Source organism: Haemaphysalis longicornis, unplaced genomic scaffold (genome assembly GCF_048455015.1).
Source record: "Haemaphysalis longicornis isolate Haplotype H1 unplaced genomic scaffold, Haemaphysalis longicornis Haplotype H1 scaffold_9, whole genome shotgun sequence".
NCBI lineage: Eukaryota > Metazoa > Arthropoda > Arachnida > Ixodida > Ixodidae > Haemaphysalis > Haemaphysalis longicornis.
Window position 1 is genome coordinate 90,579,738 of NW_027526460.1, and position 23,569 is coordinate 90,603,306.

The 23,569-nt window shown below is 47.7% G+C and overlaps 1 protein-coding gene across 1 annotated transcript in view; it reads left to right on the forward strand.

The window, feature by feature from the left end:
• Positions 1 to 23,569, forward strand: part of LOC144153872 (glutamate receptor ionotropic, kainate 2-like) — a 234,313-nt gene that overhangs the window by 164,483 nt on the left and 46,261 nt on the right. The window contains exon 12 of the mRNA XM_077685610.1: positions 13,890 to 14,088. Within this exon, the coding sequence (XP_077541736.1) occupies positions 13,890 to 14,088 (199 nt within the window). The remainder of the gene's footprint in view (positions 1 to 13,889; positions 14,089 to 23,569) is intronic.

Sequence of the window (23,569 nt, forward strand, 5' to 3'; positions counted from 1 at the left end):
TTACTTTGCTTTAAAAATTTTTAAAAATATTTGCTTTAAAATCAATAGAATTGTGATACCGAATCGTTGAATAAAGAAAAGCAATCAATTATAGTACAATACAAAATCTACGGTACGTGAGCAATAGAATAACACGCTTCTATTGGGTCATTTTTACACGTATGCTCTCGTTGCGCAGACATATCATGATGCACATGGACAATTAGGCAACCAGACATCTCACTACGGGGAGATTCCGGTACAAAGAAGGACTCTGGCGTGCCAATGATTGACTAAAAAAAGACACCAGTTCAAATAAACCATGGGTTTGTTGGTGTTCCAATTATTGGTTTTATTACGCATAATCATAAATGAACAGAGTTTCTCGGACACTATTTCTCCTGTAACTATGTACTAGGGATGGGTCGTCGATCCCGTCTAATTGATTTATTTTTATGAAGGATCTCTAAGAACAATTTTTTAAGAGTGCATAATGTGTTCTCATCAGGTTATTTTAGGAATACATTATATTGACCATATTTTACGAAACGATTTGTCCTGTAAATATTTATTGAGAGAGAGAGAGAGAGAGACAAAACTTTTATTGCCGCAAGGGCTAATTCTGGGGAGGGGTGGTGACCGAGGGAGGAAGGTCCCCGGTGACTTTGGCAGCCCGGGCGACGATGGCATCTTGCACCGCCGAATCCGAGCTGCCCAACGCCCTCGCCCAGTGCTCACCGTCTCGATATGGGGGGAATGGGTTGTGGGGGCATTGCCAGAGGAGGTGATCCATGGTTTGGACCACCCCACAAGCGGGGCAGTGGGGTGAAGGGTACAGACCGGGGTACAAGCGGTGCAGGCGGGACAGGCAAGGAAGGGTGTACGTTTGCACTAAGCGCCATAGGCGTTCTTCGGTGTGAGAGAGTGCCGGGTGTGCAGGGGGCAGTAGACGGCGGGAGAGGCGGTAATGAGACGTAATCTCATGAAAGGAAAGGAGCCGATCTCGAGCTGACAGGGCTCCGTGGAAGGGTTCAAGGCTAGGACCCGCTCGGAAGGTGAGCTCTCGAGCGGCTCTGTGTGCTGCCTCGTTCCCTCCCACGCCCGTGTGAGCTAAGGTCCATACCAGCTCGGTAGGGGAGTCAGGGGGATTTTGAAGAAGGATTTTGAGTGCCAGGGCAGAAATGCGGATCGGGCGAAATTTCGAATGGCCGTCTTCGAATCGGAGATTATGATCGCAGGGGAAGGCCGCAGTGTTAATGCAAGAGCAATAACCGCCTCTTCCGCAGTCGCGGGGGAAGAAGTGCGAAGGGTGAGGGTGGTAAGAGGGTGACTGTTGGGAGCGTTGATGATTGCGACCGCGTAGGCGTCATGGTGCCTGTAGCTAGCCGCGTCAACATAAACAGTTGCCGGATGCACTGGGTGTCGCTTCGTAAGGGCCCGCGCACGCTGCTCCCTGCGGGCTCGATTGTGCGTCGGGTGCATGTTACGGGGAATGGGCCGAACGATGAATAGGTCATGGATAGTGCTAGGAATGGCAAGAGAGGATTCTGTAGCGAAAGGTAAGTTGATTGCAAGTCGCCGGAGGAGAGATTGACCTGTTGAGGTTGTTGCAAGGCGGGCGTACTGGCTCACAAGATGAGCTTCGAGGAGCTCAGATGCGGTGTTGTAGACACCAAGCGATTCTACACGAGCGGTGGCAGCGCTCTGCGGAATCCTGAGCGCCGTCTTGTACACTTTTCGAATGAGGCAATCCACCTTTTTGAGTTCCGTAGAGGACGGTGCTAGATAAGGAAGAGAGTAAGTAATGCGACTTATTACAAAAGTGCAACGTCTTAATTATTTATTGAGGATCGTTCCCCGATCCTCTTTATTTTATTAACGGCGACGCTGTTGAGCAAATCGTTTGTGTGTGGTGTCAGCAGTTAAATATACCAAGAAAATGCCGAGCACTCGTGCACGCGTGCCTCGAGCGCACGTTCGTAAAGCTACGGATGCCTATTTAGGGAGATTGGCCAATATTGGCAAAAGAAAAAAAAATACCTCCAGCGTTTGCCGGGTGAATCGAGCGCGAGTTCAAGCATTGGGAGAGACCTCGGCAGGGAAGCCAACTTTTGGTACAAGCAAACTCCAGCGTTCGATGTATCGGGCCTACAGGTGCTCGGAACGAGAAAACACGTCATAGCGTACGCCCCTCGTTAGTTCGTGCTCATGTCGCCTTGCGCATGCGCTCGGTAATGACGAAGCTGCTGTTGATGAACACTGACTCCCAATGGCCCGGCCGCGGATAGTTCGTCCGGCCGAGGAGCAGGCCGCGGTTCGACAACGTCACCCAAAACGACGAGCTCACTCTGGCCTTGCTCAACATAAGTTAATCGAAATGACATGCCGCCGACGTTAACCAGGGGCGGTATTCTCGGAAGTGTCCCTTTTGAAAGCGTCCCTTTTGAGTCCCTTTCATCGTGACGTACTTCCGGTTAAGCAGTGGGCGTTGGCAGTAGGTTTGTTGCGCTTGCGTTACGTCACTTCCGGTTGTTTGCTTTTAGCCAATCAGGGCTCGCCAAAAGGGACACTTTTGAAAGGGACGCAAAAGGGACAAAACTCGAGAATACCGCCCCAGGACATCACAACGGTACTAAAACTCGACTTTGCGTCCGTCAATGATCCCCTACATCTGCTTCGCCATCGAAGTCTTGCGCGTGAGTGCAAGCTTCCCTGAATTGTTTTAAATTTTCTCCCAGATTCGCACTAAACATCCTTGAAATATTTTGCTTAGCAGCAACGTTCTTTTTTGCAAAACTTTACAATGTGAGCTGCAGTGATATCGATAACTCATGATTAGTGCCAGCCGGTACCACTAATGAGCGTAGAGTGGCGCTCATACTTGAGAGCGATGAGTGTCGAGTGCACTAACATTTTTATGAGTGGTGATTGGTAAGTGGCGCTCACACGTGTGAGTAGTGAACGGGGCTTACCGCGAGTGGCGCTCACTCTCACTCACACTCGCACTCACCAGCTCTAAAGGATAGTCAGGCTAACTCACCATTTCGTGAGTGGGTGGTGTGTCAGCGCTCCTATGAGTGTCCCATGCTTGCATAACATCATAGAAGCCCGCAGAAACCCTTCCTACACTCCCAGTTCCTTACAAATCGCTAACCACCACACAAATGCATATTGTTCGACGCATATAAATACATACCTCCGTACTCTTGCTCGTTCTATTCTGCACCGTATCGGACACACCCCGCATGGTAAGTTGTCCCGAATTGTACTTTAATTAAAAACGCTAAGTTCCGTCCTCCCCCATTTGAATTCCGTCCCCACATTTTTCATACCCTCTTCGTCCAACTCGGCTCGCATAGCTCGGGCTCGGCCAGCCTAGGTCCAGCTCACGGGCCAATCGGCTTTGGGAAATTCGGCCTTGAACATCGTCGACGCTTCGTGTTGTGTTTTAACAAACTTCTATCCGCTACCATCCTCGACGGCTGAATTAAACCACAAGTAATCGCTAAATTTCTGTTGCGTCTTTGTTTCATTTCGCAACCGTACGAGCGCCGTAGACCAAAATCAGCTTGAGGTGAGCGGTGTTGAGGCGCCTATTACGAAAAATTAAGGCCATTATACATTGTCTTTGAGGCCACTGAAAGTAGGTGTTTTCCTTTTGATCCATTGGGGAGCGGTGTATCTCACAGCAACACTGAACGGATGGTTTTAGTTACATCAGGCCAAACGCCTGAACAAGTGTTTTTTTAGTATATACTTTTAGTATTTGAAACCAGCAGGATCTAGCTGTACCATGAAGCCCTCCACTGATGTCCCATTTGCTGTACAGCAGGCTCTAGTAGGTCATAAACGATAGTGTAGTCACATTACTATGGAACCTCTGCTAGCAAGCAATATCGGCACAACAATCTTCACTACCGCCAAAGCGCAGTAGCACACGATGCTGTTACATAACCTGCTTTCTGCCCCGTAACCTACGTATGTATTTCACACTGGTGAAACACGCGTAGCCTGTGCAGATATTGTGTAACTATGTGGAGAAGGACAGTGAACGTTTTACATGAACAAAAGCTTCGATACACTACCAGGGGGAATAATAAACGACACCTCATGACACCAGATCTGCAAGATAGTGTGGGCAACAAAGAGGGTTCAATTTGTGAGTAATGACGTCACTTAGCGTCGACGGCTCATGTTTAGATGACGCAGGTCTCGCGAGATACGTGAAACGTGACGTACAGGAGCGAGACGGTGTTGTATTGTGGTTAGTTTGCTGTTCGGGCTCCACTTTGTGGGTCTTCCCCTTCATTAAATAGCTGTTCGATTTCTTCAAGAAAAACAAATATCATTTGTGAGATTGGTTGGTTCCAATTAGATACCCGCCGCGGTGGCTCAGTGGCTAAGGCGTTGTGCTGCTGAGCACGAGGACGCGGGTTCAATTCCCGGCCGCGGCGGCCGCTTTTATGATGGAGGCAAAAAGCAAAAACGTCCGTGTGTACAAGATTTCGGCGCACGTTAAAGATCCCAGGTGGTCAAAATTAATCCGGAGCCCTCCACTACGGCACGCCTCATCGCCTGCGTTGCGTCGGCGCGTTAAACCCTACAATCAATCAATCAATCAATCAATCAATCAATCAATCAATCAATCAATCAATCAATCAATCAATCAATCAACCAATCAATCAATCAATCAATCAATCAATCAATCAATCAATCAATCAATCAATCAAATTAAAAGGCGAAGTGAGCGAAAGAAAACAGCGCAAAGCAAGGCCATGAACGTAATTGAGTAAATCAACCCTCCACTTGCGTAGCAAGAAACTACGTGTTCGGTTTCTTAAACGACTACTCCAAGCGTAGATTTTTCAACCGCATCATGAGGAACACACGTGCTTGACACAGGGTTCAAGCTGTATGAGAGAAAATGCAAGAAACAGGAGCTAGACAACTTGATCCAAACACTATCGCCACTCTCCATCTGTCTAAACCTGGTCAAACCCGTCTAGTGCGCGTTTCCATTAAAAGATGCGATGATCACAGCCGAGAAAAAAAATTTGATTTTTACTGAACCTTGGATTTCACCCCTCAATTAAGGGAAAGATCCTGATGCCGGGAACTGTTTACGAGAGTCATCAACGCACAAGACATTAACGACTAACGTATACATTATTCGTACTTTTGTTACCTCCCGAACCCTATGAGCGCTTTGATCCGCGTTTCGTATTCTTGTCCCCGTACGGGCACGCGTTTTTCCAAAGTCTAGCCGCCCAGTTTTTCCCCTGGTTCAAGTATTGTTTTCGGATGATTTCAGTCGCTGGGTAACATGTTATTATTCAGGTATCGAAGCCTTAGCTGTGTATTTATTTGCATAGTAATATCGCGATCTCGGCTCTTTGATGTGGAGACGAGGTTTTTAAAGTGGAGAGAAGTTGACGAGACAAATCTGATCTGAAGACGCTCTAGAGCGGGATGCGATTAACACGCAAGTTTGCGCACGCCCGCACAAACACACACCCAAACGCGTATTCGAAAACAAACACAAACACATGTACTATTATGAGCAATATGAAAGGGAACACAGGAACGCGTGGCAAACAGCCTCGAAACAGACTCGGAGCGATACGCGGATGGCGCTGTGAAAACCATAGGGGGAAAGGAGGGCGCTCTTCCACTAACTGTTGGCACTCCCACACGTTGGCATTTCTACAAAGCAGCAGCTTACGTCATTTCGCCGATAATATGGTATCGTCCGACAGCTGATAAGACGAACGGCCGGAATAGGAACAGTTGTTAGAAGAACAGTATCCCCCTTACCACTTTGTTTCCTACGGCAGCCGCTGCGTATCACTTACAGCTGGGTCTGAGGGTGTTTTCGGCGCGTTCCTGTGTTCCCTTTTATATTGCTCGTAATAGTACGTGCACGCACGCACGCACGCACGCACGCACGCACGCACGCACGCATGCACGCACGCACGCACGCAAACGCAAACAGCCATCGTGTTGGGAAATTTTTATACTAATGTCTTTCCTTGACAAGCCTCGGCACGTTTCTTGGCGTCTCCTTGAGATTCTGGATGTTTTGGTAGATTTCTGGCTTCGATTTTATAAATAATTTAGTTTTAGAACATGGTTTCCTTGAAAAACAAACTACCACTGCGGTGCGTACGAGCAAGCTGTGCATATAGCTAAAAAAATTGACGAACTAGTGGCACGATGCGTACATGCCAACGTTGTTGATCGCAGATGAAATCTTGCGCCGAGTTCTGGGAAACACAGCTACATAACCGAGAATATCAGCGTTCATACAAAAGAACACATGGTGCTCACTGATGAACTATGCAATGGGGGTCCACTGAAGCTGACCTTCACTCTCCTGAACAACCGTAATCCTTTTGCGAAATCAGAGTGTTGCGACCCTGCAACTTCCAGATTCCCCTTTTCGTAGCAGCCCGGAATGTCGGCTGCTGAAGGAGTCCAGAAAGCAGACATGGAGCTGGTTTGCAGTTTCAAGGCAACACTGTTTATTTTCAAAGATGCGAACGCCGAGAGCGTCCCCCGACGACGGAAAGAAGGGGAACCCCCGCTTCCTTCAAAAGAGAGAGGAGAAAGGCCCCCCCAACGACGACCGTTAAAGAGGGCGGGGGAATGACCCCTGCACGAAGCCGGCGGCGACGTCGCCAGTACGTGTCTTCCACAAAGGCGCACTGTCGCTAAGCCGGAGAGAAAGGAAAAGGCCCGTCTCGCCGGCGCCGCTTGCGCTGGGGTGCGGAGAGGCTGCCGCTACACCCTTAACGTCCGTCTTTACTCAGCTCAGTAAGAAATGAAATTTCCAAAACTCTAGTTCCGAATCCGAACAACGCCACATTACCCGGTCCTTGGATACGTAAACTTCTTTGTGCCTGCCGTACATGGCGGTAACTAAGGTGCACCTTCACCTGTGACAACGGATGTGCATAATGCCGGCGAATGCACAGTAAACATAGTCTAAATTAACAGAACTGCCTCGCTCGCTCAATGCCTTTTAATGTGTCTCTCTCTCCCTGTCTGTTACCTAGAAGCCATTGACTGCTCTTCAACTTCTGACGGAATCTATGATGGCTGTTAGTCAATCCCTTTGTTCGGGTATCAGAAGCTTGAAAGAGAAGGATGTTACCCTGATTATACCAATCACCGTTGCTGAGACAAAGGTTAACGATAAAGAACGTCTTCATTCCCAAAAAAGGGGTTTGTCAAGATGTTTTTTTTTCTTGGCGGGGTTGATTTATCAGGCAACTTCCTGCTTCAGAGTTTCTCGAGCTTCCTGATTTAGGATGTGGTTCTTTTGCGCTGAAACCTCCAGGTGAGAAATTAGCAGTGGCTTAGCTCGGCTATGCCAGGATATATGTAGCGTGAGCTAAGGTTCAGCTGGTTATTCTTAGGTTTCCTGGTAGCCTAGGATTAGCTGATTATCATGCTTACTACTGCTAAAACGAGTTCCAATCCCATCCAATCCAATTCAGTCCAGTCCAGTCCAGTCGAGTCCAATCCAATCCAGTCCGGTCCAGTCTAGTCCAGTCACTGCTCCTCGCGCATGCGCAGCATGGCTCTCCAGGAGCCACGCGAAACGGCTATCAAGCGGCTCCGGCGCACCGTCAGACTTGGCTACTGCGCAACGGAGGCGCACAGCTGGGCACGTGCCTAAGCCAGTGCGTCTGCGGTGGCTATGACGTCACTCCTCTGGACTTCGCAGACCGGTGAATGTGCGGACCCAATTCTCTACACACCCATACTCAAATCCAATTCAATCCAATTTATTATAATCTAATCGAGTCCAATTTAATCCAAATCCAAATCCATTTCATTCGAATCCAATGCTTCTCGCGCTTGCGCAGCACGGCCCTTGAAGGTCTACGCGAAACTGCTCAACCTCGGCCAGTGTAGCTTACGCTACAACATTTTTAACTCGGGAGGGCATAGACCGTCTCTTGTTGTCGGTGGGGTGGGTGCCAGTAGGCGGAAAGCGGGTTTTGCTGTTGTTACTCCCGAATCGTCTTGAAAATCTTGTTTGGTGCTGTTGTCGTGCTTGAACAGCACTAGAGGGTGTGGATGACTGTTGATGGAAGCGCCGCAGTCTTCACAGTACGAAACGCGCTCCTTACTGCGCTATGAACAGACGCGTTAATATTACGACAAACGCGTGTTATAGCCTTCTTTTCAGATGGTGCTGCCGTCTAGGAGAGGCTAGAGCTCGTGTATATAGCTCCCCTAGGAGAGCAGAGTTGCGCGTCCATCCGCCTTCTTGAGTTCCAGGTCGTGCGGGAAAATCACCCTTCTCGCGTGAGCAAGCTGCCGCCGGGCCGCCGCTCCAGTGGCAGCGGCGAGGAGGAGTGGCGAGGAGCGGCCGGACAAACACTGGCGCACGATATTGGACCGCTTATCAGATAAGCAGCCGCCTCTCCCATAACCGCCGATGCCCAGTTAAGTAGAACTGACTGTGCGCCGCACTGAAAGCGGGCTTTCTGTCGAACTGGAACCCGCGGCATGTGGCAATCAGACGCGCAACTCTTGCGCTACGCGATATACAGGAACGCTAGGAGAGGCGAAGCAAGTAGTGCATTAAGACGCTAACGAGCACCGACAGTTGGCGCCTCGATGCCAGCGCCTACGTGTACGGGGAACGGGCAGCGTAAGCTGCGGAGAAGCCGACTTGTGGGTGTCGTGCTCGTGACACGGTGCGCTGCTCTTTTGGCTGCAGCGGACCGTGTGTTCACCAAACGACTCGTTGACAACCCGTTTGGTTTCGTTCGCAGGGATGGCTTGCGAGCACCTGTGGTTTCAGTCGGATTTACGGAATGCTCGAACGCGTGCAATCCAGTGCCTAACGTTGACGCGTATAACGGTGCCATGCTGACGAAATATAAATAGCGACGTGCAAGTTCATATCGGTGCACAAAAAAACATTCAGCTGCTCCTGTGAAGGCACATTTACTTTTATGTTTTAACAGTTTCTATGGAATAGGGAACAACCACATTTTTTTCTAGTAAATAAAGCCGCATAAACGCAGAGAGGGTGGTCGAAACATGGTCTAGGGACTCCAGCATTCATATTGCGCAAGCAATCACACGATGTTTACAAATAACTTCAATCTCCCTTTAAAATCCGTCGTCCAGGAGCGCTCGCGTTCGCAAAGTGAGGCTGTTAAGGAAGGAGCAGTGTCTAAACGAAGGCACGCAAAGCGATAGGGCGTCTGGACATCAGTGACGAAGCGTGTGCGCGCCGTTCACGAAGCACCTATTCTGGCGCACTGGCGTTGTACTCACAGCCAAACTTCGCCATGTAACGGCGTCACCCGCGTTATCGCTAGCAGTACACGAAATACATCTATATTTGTATGTAGACGTTTCAGCGAGAGTCTGTGAGATTCCTTTTCGATCATAGTAACGTTTTTTGGACTCACAAAAAAATACAAAGGGCTCTGCTGCCGTTACAAAAACTTGCAAAGTGCTGAGTCTGCTATTTGCTGATATATTTAGGGTAATTTACCAACGCACTCGCGAAACGCGAAGTGTAATAACACGCACAAGGTTCATCGAGGACAATTTTGCTATTTACATAACCCATTTGCCACAACTATTGTGGCTATTATACTCGGTGACAACTTAATAACGGCACCAGAAGTTGCCGCTGTGCCTTATCACTGTATCCGGATGTTTCTCCGCGCGGCGCAAGTAGGGCGTTACTGGGAATATTTTGAACATGGCGTGAGCCGTTCCCGTGATTTTGTGGACTTAATATGCTTATAAACGACTCCAGTGACGACAAACAAACTGCGTGAGACAAGGCAGGCGATATCACGCATTCATAGCAAACCCCCTTCAAAACGCGCGCGCACTGACGTCACGGGTCCGGCGTTTTGGCGGAGTGATACACTACATGAGGTGGTGCCGTTCTTGAGTTGTAACCGAGTATAGTAGTTTCTCATTAGCGTATTTTAAACTCTTACCTTTCAAGGGAAAATGGCGGTTAAAATAGCGAGCTTACCGGCAATCTTGGTTCCACGCTGATCCATCCTTCCAGCCAGACGGCGGCACAAAACTTCCGCAGAAAACTACTTGCATCATCGTGGCCATCATTCAAAGCAGAAGCCCCGGAACGTGTTCGCCATGTTGCCGGTCAGCTGCAGTCTCCTCCGTCACCACTGTGACTGACACAAAGACTGACCTTACGTGCGCTATAACCACCGACGTGGAAAAGTTTTGTTGTTGCCAACTTTCACTGCAACTGTTGATTTGGAAATGTTAAAGCTACCAGTTTTCCCCATTGGAAGTAGTCAAGCTGCAGGAAAGTTCTTTTACCGCAGTTCGAAGGTCAGGGAATACCGACGGTAACTTCGCTCTGCCACCGACGGATATAAGTCCTGGTTCACTTCACAGGGAAAGGCCTTAACCATGTCTCTGTCACTGCTACACAAATGCGCACAACTCGCACACTTATCGATGAACGTATGTCCAAACATTCAAACGACGTTTCAAGGCAGGAAGCTACGAAAAAAAACAGCCCCAAATTCATGCTCGGGAACTAGGATACTCCTAGCGTCCCAGAGGCACCGCCGCTGAAGCATCGTTGGCGATCGAAGGCAACTGGCTGTCTAGACAGACGTGACTAGGGGTGTTTGCGCGGCGCGCGGCGCACCAGCACCGGCGTTGGCAAGAAACAAAACTTCAACACGTAGTTGTGTCGCCGGCGTTGTCGCACGCATTTCGCGAGCGCTTGTGTTTTAAAAGCATTGCAGGCCTTCTAAGTAATTAAAATTATTGACCACGGCAAGCATCTTTTCGTCAGGACGGAGAACAAACGGACGGACCGCTTTTGGCCCAGATTTATGAAAGCCTCGAATGCAGTCATCGAGAACGACGGAACGAAAAAAAAAATTGCCGCGTATCTGCTCCTTTTCTTGCAAATGTCGACGAAAGACGATAGTCGGCTCGTGCCCAGGCCAAGTAAATGCGTCCCTTCTGTTTCCCGCTCACCTCTCATGATGTTACTCTCCAGACTCGTTCCTCCAAAGATAACACGCTAGAGGTTTGCTCAAGTTCATTTAAATTTACCGCATTCCACTGCTCCAAGTCGGGTTCCTCGATGCCAGCGCTGCCGTACGGCGGAGACGCGCGTGAATCGAGGCACCCGACTGCAACTTTTATAGAACTACGTTACCCTACTCCAACAGCGTTCCAAACGGAACGCGGAACTTATTTAGTGGTACCTTTCGTTACTGTTTGGCGCTTGATTTCTTAAACACCGCCAGGAACTATAGTAGGGCGGGCAACAGCAGGCGACAGTTTTCTGCGGTTGAAGTAGTATTTCATTTGATATGTCTTGTTCGTGTTCAACAATGTTGATTGATTGATTGATTGATTGATTGATTGATTGTAGGGTTTAACGCGCCGACGCAACGCAGGCGATGAGGCGCGCCGTAGTGGAGGGCTCCGGATTAATTTTGACCACCTGGGGATCTTTAACGTGCGCCGAAATCTCGTACACACGGGCGTTTTTGCTTTTCGCCTCCATCAGAAAAGCGGCCGCCGCTGCCGGGAATCGAACCCGCGACCTCGTGCTCAGCAGCGCAACGCCTTAGCCACTGAGCCACCGCGGCGGGTGTGTTCAACAATGTTGCCAAGTATGAACATTGCCACCTGATTGCACGTTTAGATTTCGCTGTGGGTATATATAAGACTATCGCGCAGGCCCTGTTTCACTTTGGCCGTGTGGCTGAATCGAGACTCGCACAGACATACAGACAGACCAATATTTCTGCGTTTAAGTACACGAAGAAAAACGAGCGTCTTTAAAATGAAAAGGCATTGCTCTATGCCGCTGAAAACGGCTTCCGTAGCAGACGAATAGTTGCAATTGAACCATGTTTATTAGGCTTAGTGGTTAACCCGCAGCAGTAACTGAGTGGCTAAAGCGTTTTGCTGCTTATGCTAAGCACGCCGATTTGATCCTGGTAACTGCGTCCGTTTTCTGATGGCGGCAGAAAACGAGAACGCCCACGTGTCCAGATTCGGCGAAATTTCGGTTTGCCGCAACGCGTGTTCTGTTACACAATCTCGCTGATGGACCACGACAAGGAGAAATGCATGCAAATGAGCGATATACAGCTTTGCTGTAAAAAATGGCTTCACTGCCACCGATTTCATCAATAGAATTGCGATAACAAATCGCTGGATAACGAAAAACAATCAATAATAGCACAATACAAACTCTACGGTACGTAAGCAATAGACTAACACGTTTACATTGGGTTATTTTTACACTTACTTTCGGTGCGCGGACATATGACGCCATAGAGAATTAGGCACCCGGACGTTTCAAAGCCGGACGATTTTGGTACAAAGAAAGATTCTGGCGTGGCTAAAAAAAAAACAAAGTAAACAGTTGAAATCAACCACAGGTGTGTTGATGTTCCTATTATTGCTTTTATTACGCATAATCACGGATGGACTCAATTTCTCAGACAATATTTCTCCTGAAATTATGTATTAGCGACGGGTCGTCGATCCCGTCTAATTGATTTACTTTATGGAGAGGAATTTTTAAGAGTGTGTATGTGTGCTTATGTGGTTATTGTAGGAACACATATTATTGCCCATATTTTATAAACCATTTCTTTCCTAAATATTATTTGAGAATCGTTGTCCGATCCTCTCAATTTTATTAGTGAAGCTGTTTAGCAAATAGTATGTGTATGGTTTCCGCAGTTAAAAATACCAAGAATACGTCGAGCACTCCTGCACCCGTGCCTCGAGCGCACGTTCGTCAAGCTAAGGATACCTACATAGAGAGATTGGCCAAAATTGGCCCCACAAAAAAAAAAAAAAAACTCAAGCGTTCGCCGCGTGCGCCGACCGCACGTTCGTCAAGCCAAACATACTCACTTAACGAGATTGGCCAACATTGGTTACAAAAACATCCAGCGTTCACCGTATCCCGGAAACATCTGCCCGGAACGAGCAAAAACACGTCATAGCGTACGCCTTCTGTTCGTTCATCCGCATGTCGTCGTGCGCACGGGCTCTGTAATGTCGAAGTTGTTGTAGGTAATCATTGATTCCACATGGCCCGGCCGCGGATAGTTCGCCCTCCCGAGGAACAGGCTGTGCTTCGAGAGGCTCGGAGTGCAAAGCATCCGCTAGGAACGATAAGTCGCACTTACAGAGTGGCGTACGAAAACGTCAACCAAAACGACGAGCTCACTATGGCCTTGTTCAACATAAATCAATTGAAATGGCATGCCGCCGACGTCAACCACGACACCGTAACGGTACTACAACTTCGTGTGTCCGTCAATGATCGCCTACAACAGCTTCTCCATTCGAGTCTTCAGCGTGAGTGCAAGCTACCCTGAAAGTTTTTTTTTTACTTTTCTCCCAGATTTGCACGAACATTATATTAAATATTTTCCTGAGTAGTAACGTTCTTTTTTTACTAAAGTATATAATGTGGGCGTCAGTGATACCGATGACCCGTGATTAGCGTCAGCCGGTACCACTCACGAGTGGTAAGTGACGCTCACACTCGTGAGCGACGATCGCTCAGTACACTCACACTCACTCATGAGTGGAGAGTGGTTAGTGGCCTTCACACGTGTGAGTGGTGACCGGGGCTCACTGCGAGTGGCGCTCACACTCACTCGCACATTCACTCGTACTCGCCAGCACTAAACGATAGCGAGGCGCACTCACCACTCACGAGTGAGTGGTGAATGGGTGGTGTGTGAGTGCTCTCGGAAGTGAGCCTGCGGACCTAGCTGCATCTGATGGGAACAAACTTTCGTTCAAACGTTCGTTTCTGGCATCGCGATGCTCTGGCTGCGGTAGTTATTTCGAGCACCAAATGTCACCTGTTTCCCTCACTTTTCTCTTCGCAGGGCCCCCGCGACACGAACGCTGGCCGGATTCTGGTACTTCTTCACCTTCATCGTCCTTGCCATCGTTGTTAGCAACTTGTGCGAGAGCATCTTGTGGCAAGACGCCGGGCCCGACTACGACACCGTCGACGAACTTCTGAGAACCCGTGGTTTCACTTACATCGCCATCCGGAGCGGAAGCACGCGCGCGTTCCTCCAGGTGAGACGTCGCTGGAAATAGGGTGTTGACCACCCGATAACACAGCGAAATAGAATGGTATTCTATACTAAAACCTGAGCACGACCGAGTTTGCTGCTTCGGTTTTAAGAAAAGAAGTTGTGTAACAGCAAAGCCGTTTGTGACCATAATTGTGTGCATCTTTTTATGCGTCCTCCAAAAGACGCCTTGCAGTAGAAGCAACCTTATACACGTGTCTTTGAAGCGAGAGCCTCCTTTGAAGCGAGAGCCAGGCTTCTTTTCGGTGGTTCGTTTGTTCGTTCGTTCGTTCGTTCGTCGGCATGCTTACTTGCTTTTAGGCAGGTGCCGTCGAAGGACGCATCCCCGGGGGCAGAAACTTTCACTCTGCCGGCTGAGCACGCTCCTTGACAATGCCATTATCCGTATTGAATTTAACTTTTTTTTTGCCTTGTTGTAATAGACAGGACTTAGGACCGCTGATGACATCGAAAATTTCGTTGTATGTGGTACGGGTACTGACTATGCTTTAGAAGTGGGTGCCCCGATTCTTGACAACGAACGAACATGCCTACCCTTATTCTAGACAGTAAACTGAAATCAGAAATCACGAATCAGAAGGATGTTTATCATGTGCGTAAGTCATGCTACAAGAGTAGAGTATGCAGAAAGAATTCGCATAGCCAAAGACTGCAGAGGGTTGATCTAACAATATGACCGTAAATGAAAGTTATACAGAACAGCAGTGCAGCAATAAGTTCAGTGACAAACAAAAAAAATCTATCACGCATACATGGCAAACCTATAATAAATGAAAATAAATCGCTAGTAGAACCATTGAATACACTGTATGGTATGTACAAGGCAGTCCACTTTAGGTGCGAACACGGCGCAGCGTGGCCTCGCTCCGCGGAGCGCCAGCGCACAAGCCGCGGACGCGCATTGAAGCTAAGCGGCGCAGGCGCATAGGGGCTTGGAGGCGGAGCTTCGTGTCGTTTGCTAGCGAGGGAGCGCGCCATTCTTGCATGGCTGGGAAGCACGCCTAACTCTCGGCATGCTTGTACCGTCTTTGCATACCGTGACCGCGTTGCGGGAAAGCGCACTTCTCTCACTGCGCGGACTCGAGTATTTTCTGCGTACGACTACTGAGAGCTTCCTCTTTTGAGGTCCGCGGTCCCAGTTAAATGCATGTATTGTTGCAAACGTTTGAGAACTGGATCGGTTTGGTTTAATAAAATGCGCGGTAAAGGAGGGCTACGTATATTTTCGGCCACCAGGATTGATTTAATATGCACTGGTATTACGCTGCACATTGGTATCTGTGCATTTTGCCTGCGAGAAATTTTGGTCACAGCGACTGGGTTTCGCTACCGTGACATTGGTATCGACGTGTGTTGGCCTTTTTCATATATGAATATCGCGCATCGTCGAGATGGTTCAAGCAGTCTCCCAGCCAGCTGGCCACGCACTCGGCACAATCGTCTTATGGTCCGGCCGAGTCCTGGACTGGTCCCCCTCTAGTCTGCTACATTATAATAGATGTACCATTGCTTGCACTGCCTACCTCGCTAGTTATTGGGAGGTAGCGACCGTGCCCTTTGGTGCCACCTGCTACGTATTCTCCTTTCTGGTATGACCTGCACTTCATCGCAATTGGCCTACGTGAGTAATGAAGCCGTGATCACCAATTCCACGCTACGCAATTGTGGAACAACTTCTCTGTTCTTGGGGTCCAAAACTTCGGCACTCTTTTCTTTACCATCCTCACACACACTGCCTATAGCCAAATCCCACGAACTGAAAAATACCCAATATGCTCAACATGTTTTCGATGTGCTTAATAATGCAAACAATGCCTTGCATATAAACAAGCACTTGCATTGTGGACTGAATGTATTCTGATTTCCTTTCCTATTTACGGAATTTGTTGTCGATTTCCATGAGTTTGTTGATCACATTCAAAGTCGCATCGAGCAATCTGCGAGCGTCTTCGAGCTAGACTTAGCATATGACACTCCTATCAAAAAAATTTAGGGAAGACTTGATTGGCGAAGCTGTTTAGGTGGGCATTGCCGGATACCGTTAAGTTTAAATATCATTGCTTACTTGCATAATTGCGATGCCAGTAATCGTCGTTATATGCATCAAAGTGGTCGTCGTCTTCTTCGGGGCGAGTGGTGGATGCAAAGTTATCCTCAGCATTGTATCCTTCCACCACCAGCTCTTCGTCATCTACTCGAGGCAGTGGTGGCGGGATCTGCAAGTCGTCGCGAGAAGGATTCGCACACTCGTAGCCATGTCTCCAATTATCCATAATGGCTTCCAGAGAATGTGGCGGTCGCGGTGACCACTCTCAAGCGGGGTGTCCTTTCATCTTTAGCATTGGAGCTCTAGCGCAAGCGCTGCAGTTTTTCTTATATGCGCGATAATGGTTGACGACAGCGCTGTACTCTTTTGTTTGTTTGTTTTTTGCTAAAGCCGCTGCACGATCTGGGGACTCGGTGGTCACCACAATGCAGATGCTCACGAGCGTTCGGCATTTTCTTGCTGTGCGGGGTTTTTGGCAGTTTTTTTTTTTATTTTTGCTAAATCGACTGCGCGTGAAGGGGACACTCGGCGGTCACCGTGAGGTGCGAGCCCATGCGCGCTCGGAATTCCTTGGTATTTTGTTCAGCAACGCCGGACTTACGGCCAGTAACAACAGCTCCGTTGTTGAAAAAGCGGACCGCATGGCATATCAGGTCGTATAGCCTTCTGCTCTAGAGAGCACACGCAGAAAATTAAGCTTTGCTCCCTGACCCTCTGTACTTTTAGGGTGCGGTAAGTCCCAAAAAACCCGCCAGGATTTGACCTGGCCCGCCACGGTGGCTCAGTGGTTAGGGTGTTTGGATATACTGAGCCGGGGAAGCAATTATCGATCCCAGTAACAGGTGCTGCTTTTCTATAGAGGCGAAAGGGAAGAACGCGCGTTTGCTGCACGGTATCAGTGCACAGTAACGAGCCTTAGGTGGTTATCCGGAACCCATCTCTACAGTGTATTCGTATCAAGAGTAGTTTTGCGGCGCTAAACCCTCTAACCCCAGACAAACCATTCCTGAAATATCTTCAACAATACATCCATTTACTGGGACCCCGTACCTGACAAGAGGAAGATCTCATTTGTCGTGCGCAGAAACTACTGGATGCGGCGCTTTGAGAGAAGTGCGCTTTCCCGCAACGCGGGAAAGCGCACTAAGAGGGCGCTAAGACGCTAAAAGCATGCCGAAAGTTGGGCGTGCTTCCCAGCAAAGCAAGAACGGCGACCTCACGCACTAGCAGACGACGCGAAGCTCCGCCTCCAGGCCTCTATGCGCGTGCGCCGCGTAGCTTCGATGCGCGGCCGCGGCTTGTACGCTGGCGCTCCGCGGAGGAAGGCCACGCTGCGCCGTGTTCGCACCTAAAGGGAACGGCCCTGTACATCAAAGCGAAAACAACGTTAAAGAACCATTAATACATTAGATCGTTTCTACAATCATTGAAGAGTTTTGGTATGCTGTACAAAAAATGAAAAACATTACCAAATCATGAAAACTGGGAGGTGTATAAAAAGTGCACTTTCGAAAAACTAATGTAAGATGCTTCAAATGGGTACATATATATATATATAAAGTCATCACATATAGCGAAATTGACAGTGATTAATCTAAACACCTCATAGGAGACTTCAATTTATCTCTTAAGTGGTGGGTTGAATGATGTCGCGGAGCGGCTAGTTGCACAGCGACTTTCGTTGCGATTAAATACAGTTGCTCAAAATTCCGTAACTCAGCTTCACTGGTCACCCACGTTCATAGGGTGGAGTCGCTCACGACACTTCTTTCTAGAGCAAAACTCTGCAACGCTACATCTTTCAAGGTCATTCATCGTGGCGCAATTAAGTTTAGCCGCCCTCCCACAAGCTGCGTCTTATGGCTTCTCTTGCTTGGAGCTCCGCCACTCCAGTATCAGGTGACTAGGCAAGAGTTAAACGGCTGCTTTGCCTGCGCTGTACCACTCAGCGGCAGCTGGACCGTCTGGGCTTACGGTTTAGTGAAAGAAAACCACGTGAATATGTGAGTGTGTAAAGACTGATGAATGAAAACACTGCGGTGAGTTTGCAGAAATTAAGGCTAAATAAATACACGATGTACGGGAACGAAAGCGCTGCTTTGCCGGCGCTTGTTCTCTCAGTTTTGCCATCGATGGTGCGCCGACTGGGCTGTCTGTGCGTTCGCTTCAGCGCAAGAGAAAAGATGAATTCAATGATCCAGTAGATATAGCCAGACCGCAGGGTGCGAAATCTCAAGCAAAGGCAACCTTTAACGAAACACCTTGTGCATGGTCGTTGCTTTTGTTCGTGATAACTATTTTTAGATGTGTTAAACCTTCGCCCCTTTTTGTTTGTGGTTTTTGTACGTGGCTACTTTCAGGCTGCTTCCAACCCACTCTAAAATCTCACCAGGAATGCCTGCCCAAACATACGAAGAATTCCTGTCGTACGTCAAAAAAATTTGTTGGGACAACAGAAGTCCTGTTGTTACGACAAAGCCATCTGTTGTTACGACACACATTTCTGTTGTAACGATAAAGTCAATTTTTTCAACGACAAACACTTGTGTAGTCACAAGAGAACTGCAGTTTTAACTGGTTTTAAGCAACACTTCACAATGGGCAACAACATTCAAAACATGTGCAACTACTGATGAAACATTAGGATCCCGACAAGACAGGAATTAGGCATGACGGAACATCAAAATAAGGACAGGAATACCGTACACGACCGAAAATCAGAATCACAACTGGACAAGAGCACGACAAGACGGCAGTACCACACGCGAAAATACGACAAGCTACAGAAATTTTTCTTGTCGTCTTTCTCTACTGGGAATATTTTGTTTATTTGTTTTACCTTTCTGCAAGCCATTCACGGCTGATGCAGGAGTGGTTACATTGGGTTCTTGTTTTCATCATAGAAATAACATAGGTACTGATCACGCCGAAAAATTGCGCAGAGATTACAAACAGTCGGATGCACGAATATACAAAGGGGTATTGCTAAGCCGTCGAAAACCACTGATAAAAAATTGCAAATTTGTAATGTTTCTGGAGGCAACTAAATTATATTTCTTGTCCGCACGTTTATGTCTTTGTTGGCAGGTTGGACAAACAGGGGCTTAGCTCGGCTATGTCCGGATATACGTAGCGTGAGCTAAGGTTCAGCTGGTTATTCTTAGCTTTCCTGGTCGTCCAGGATACTTGATTATATCATGCTTACTGCTGCTTCAATGACACGCACGTATATTTATCAAGCGGATCCGGCGCAGCGTCACCAATCGCCCCAGAGCTAAGCTGGTTCAACAGGCGCACGCGGGTGTTGCTGCGACGCACAAGCCATCGGTTCCACACCCGGCCGCCCCTCGCATGATCGTCAAGTGGACCGGGCCGCCACGTGCAGAACGGTGGTCGGCGAAGACTCTGGGCGCGTTGGGAGTGTGAGAGACGCCCGGCAGCGGCCAACGTTCTGTGCGCCGTGTGACGTCACTACTCCTCGCGCATGCGCAGAACGACTCTCCAGGAGCAACGCGAAACTGCTCAACCTCGGCCAGCGTAGTTTAGGCTGCAAAAATTACCATGCGCCTGTCGCGGTCGCCACACCATCTACTGTTATGACGTCATGCTTGCTTCCAATGTAGTTTGTAATGTTCGCCATTGTCTTCAAGGCTCGACTTTCAAAATTTTGGATTTTGCAAATGTCAGGGTTAATGTGAATATTTCGGTTGTTATCAAAAAAGTTGTACAGGTTCAGCATGTTATAGCCTTCCGCTAAATTTTTCTTTGCGGACGTTTCTGGGGATTATCATATCTGACGTCTGTAAATTTGGCGGGAGGCTGGTGCTACGCAAGCGGCGTTTTTGAACGCCCTCCTTTCGCGCTGAACACTGCCGGTAAATAAGCCGAAAATCTGCAAATATGATCCCGAATTCTTTATTTTAAACTGCAATGGTAATTAGATGTGGTTACGGGTGACTTTATTGTCTTTCAAGGCGGTTGAGTTAAGAAAAAAAAAAGTATGATAATGGGGCCTGCGAGTGTGCAAAAAAAGAATAGTTAGTCGACCCACAGTTTTCGGACAATGCTGCCCTCTTCTCCTCAAAAGCAAGATAATCGGAGAGCCTGGCAGCTCAAAGTTTTTACATCTTAAAATAATCTAATAGGTTGTGTTGAGGTGTGCAACCTTGTAGAATACAAAGGATGGATTTCCTGATGAACAGAGTTTTGTGTTTTCTTCTCGAGATCTATTTCACGAATCATTTGCCTAGGTGTCGCATTACGCATTACGATTGCACTCAAATTGTGGACATTAAATTGTTCTCTTTACGTGCTGACAACTGACAGCTTTTATCTAAACAGGCGCTTTGTTGTATAGACTTCCAGAGAGACAGAAAACAAGACTACGCTCAGCAAAGTATGAAGACATGCATTTGCAATGGGTGAGGTAACATTTGACTTCAGATGCATGTGTGTTTCGTGAAGCAAGTCTTGTTCGGGGCCGTAATAATGCAGAAAAATGTTGGCGCTACGCAGTTGGTTGACATGGCTTTTTATTAAAGAATCGAACGACCTGAGTGTACTTGAAAGACGCATCAAGGAAGTCTTTCGCAACTAAGCTATACTATATAGCAAGCTTCCTGTGGCAGTTAAACCAAACAACCAAGCCAGAGCTAATCCTTGGGCTGTTTCCGGAAGAACCACATAGTCGAAACTTGGATATATCTCTGTGGACACGTGTGCGAGATCCCAAACTATTACTCTGGTAACCCACACCACCCACCCGGCACGGCTTATGGCTTTATCGTTTGGACTGTGTGGCTTAAGATGTTTTATTTTACTCCTTCTTGAGTGTTTTCATACTAATCCCCTGCTTGTGGTCGGTCTGAACACGTTCAAATACATTTATGTCTATATGTGGGTCTCGATAGAGAGATAAATACGGCTCTTACCTCATAAATAACTTGACGCATTAGAAAAACTTAACACCGAATGCGCTCAGTGTGCTCGAAAGCGGCTACTGACGGCTCAGACTCGTTTGACACTTATTTGTGGTTTTCTGTCTCGGCTCGTGCCGTAGAACCGGGCGAGCTGTAATCCTTGAGCTATATCTGCGATGGTCTGTCGAAGCCTGAAAGTGGATATAAAGCACTAGACGTGTCCGCGAGTATGGCACGTTCAAAAGTGGTAGCAATTACCACCCATCCGCCGTACAATTCTATACTGCCGCCACCAACAGCCGCCCAGGTCATTTTGGCCACGTGGATTTTCTACCGAAGACAAAAAAGATCACTTGAGAAAGTTTACTTTTTGTGGCGCGTTTGTAGCGCGTTTTGCCGGAGCTCATTTATGAAGTAAAAAATTGTGTTTGTCTGGAATTACCGAGATAAGCTATTGTTACATTATCAAATTACCTGAGAGATGTCGTTCCGAGATTACCCTTTAACGTCAAAATAAATCAAGGTACACCAATTTTATTACGTAAGTGCCCTTACCGTAGCGTATGTAAGCTAGTATGAACGGGGATACAGCTGTTTGATATGGGGCTTTTTATGTAATACTGGGACTTCGAAAAATCTTGAGCAGGGATAGAAGGTATGCGTGCACCTGTTCTTGTCTTGGTGTTACCTTTACTATTGTTGCCTAATAAAGTGACAATGTTGCAATATTCTTTTGTGTAGGTACCGGACGTGCATTATTCACGCACACGCACAAGCTCACGCACACACACGCACACGCACGCACGCACGCACACACGCGCACGCGCATGCACCCGCAAACACACCCGCAAACACACACACACACACGCACACGCACGCACGCACGCGCGCACGCACGCACGCACGCACGCACGCACGCACGCGCGCGCGCGCGCGCGCGCGGGCGCGTGCACGCACACAGGCATGCACGCATTAACGCGTGGACACACACACAGAGAGAAAGAAATTGAGAGCGAGAGCGATACCTTATTATTATAATAAAGCAGAGGGCTCTGCGGGCACGTATTTGCCTACATGCTATTCTGCGGGGGTGGGAGAAGGAGATATATTTCGTGGAGAAAGCGGGGTGAAAGAGAGGGCAAGAATGATGAGCTAAAAATACGGTAACAAGAAGTTCTGCGTGGGTTACGTAAAAATAGAGGTGGTTGCATCACACGAACTTTCGTTAAGAAATTATGGTATGCCTTTACTTTTTATGTTTGTCGTTCATTTTTTTAGGGTCACAGAAACAGCATTTTTAATAGGAGTCTACGCTTTCCAGAGCACCGATACTTGGTCAATTTATTTAAAATAAGAAAGCGAACCTCCCAATCCACAAATTCTTCGATTGGATTTCTGGTTGTTTTGAAACAATCATTTACTTTCACGTTATACGATTTTAGGCCGCTTCTGAAGCAGAATTCAGCGAATGAAAAATACAGCGGTATTCTCAAATTGCGACCGCACCGTTGAGTGATAAAAATAGCGCTCAGAGATGCATCTTGTGACCATTATACCCTATAAATAAATTAATGGCCTACTTTCTTAAACTTTTCAGAATACTTAACGTTACTTTTACTTTAGGCCAAATGCCAGACAACCTCTCTTTGTTGCGAGATCGTTCGGGTGCGTGGCAAAATTTAAAAAAGTACCTCTGCTGACAGCCATAGCCTCTAGAGCCATTTCATTACTTTGTTCCCATTACTGCAAGTGCCCATCGAGTCGTGGACGATAGCCTTTACTCTGGCTGCTTCAAAAGTGTTGGTTCAGCATCCGCACAACACCAATTCCGCTTCCTTTGACAGAACCATCACGAATAAACCAGAAGTAGAGATAGGGAAAGAAGTATTTTTTGGCGTTTTATTTATTTGTTTAATTTATTTCACAATGCGCTGGTCCAAGCAGAAGTGGTTACATCAAAACATAATTGTAAAAAAAGGGGCAACAATACAGCAGAAACAAAAGTTAAGAAAGAGGGTGATGCTCCAAGTCACCGAGAAAACTTTTGGAATGAACGATGCCAGAGGGCAAAGGATTCCATGCTTCCACAGGTTTGGGGAAACAAATTTAGTTGAAAGCATTTGACCCGGCCAAAATAGGGGCTAAAAAATGTTCATGACCATGACGAGTACGTCGTGCTGATGCCGGCTTAACACTGTCAGGGGGGTCAATTTTTACATCGACAGACATACAAATGGAAAGAAAAGAAAGGCGTCTGAACTCTGTCCGAGCTTACAAAGTACAAATGCCGTTTAATTGCGTTAGAGTGGCCAGGGAATCAAGCCTGCGTTATTTGCCAAAAATAAACCTAACTGCTTTTCTGTTAGTGTGCTCTAGTTTCGTATCTTTCTTTGTATGGGGATCCCAAATAATGGAAGCTACTCAAGCTTTAAACGAACACAGGCATTATAAGCTATAATTTTATTGCGCGAGGGTGCAGATGCCAGCTTTTTAGAAAC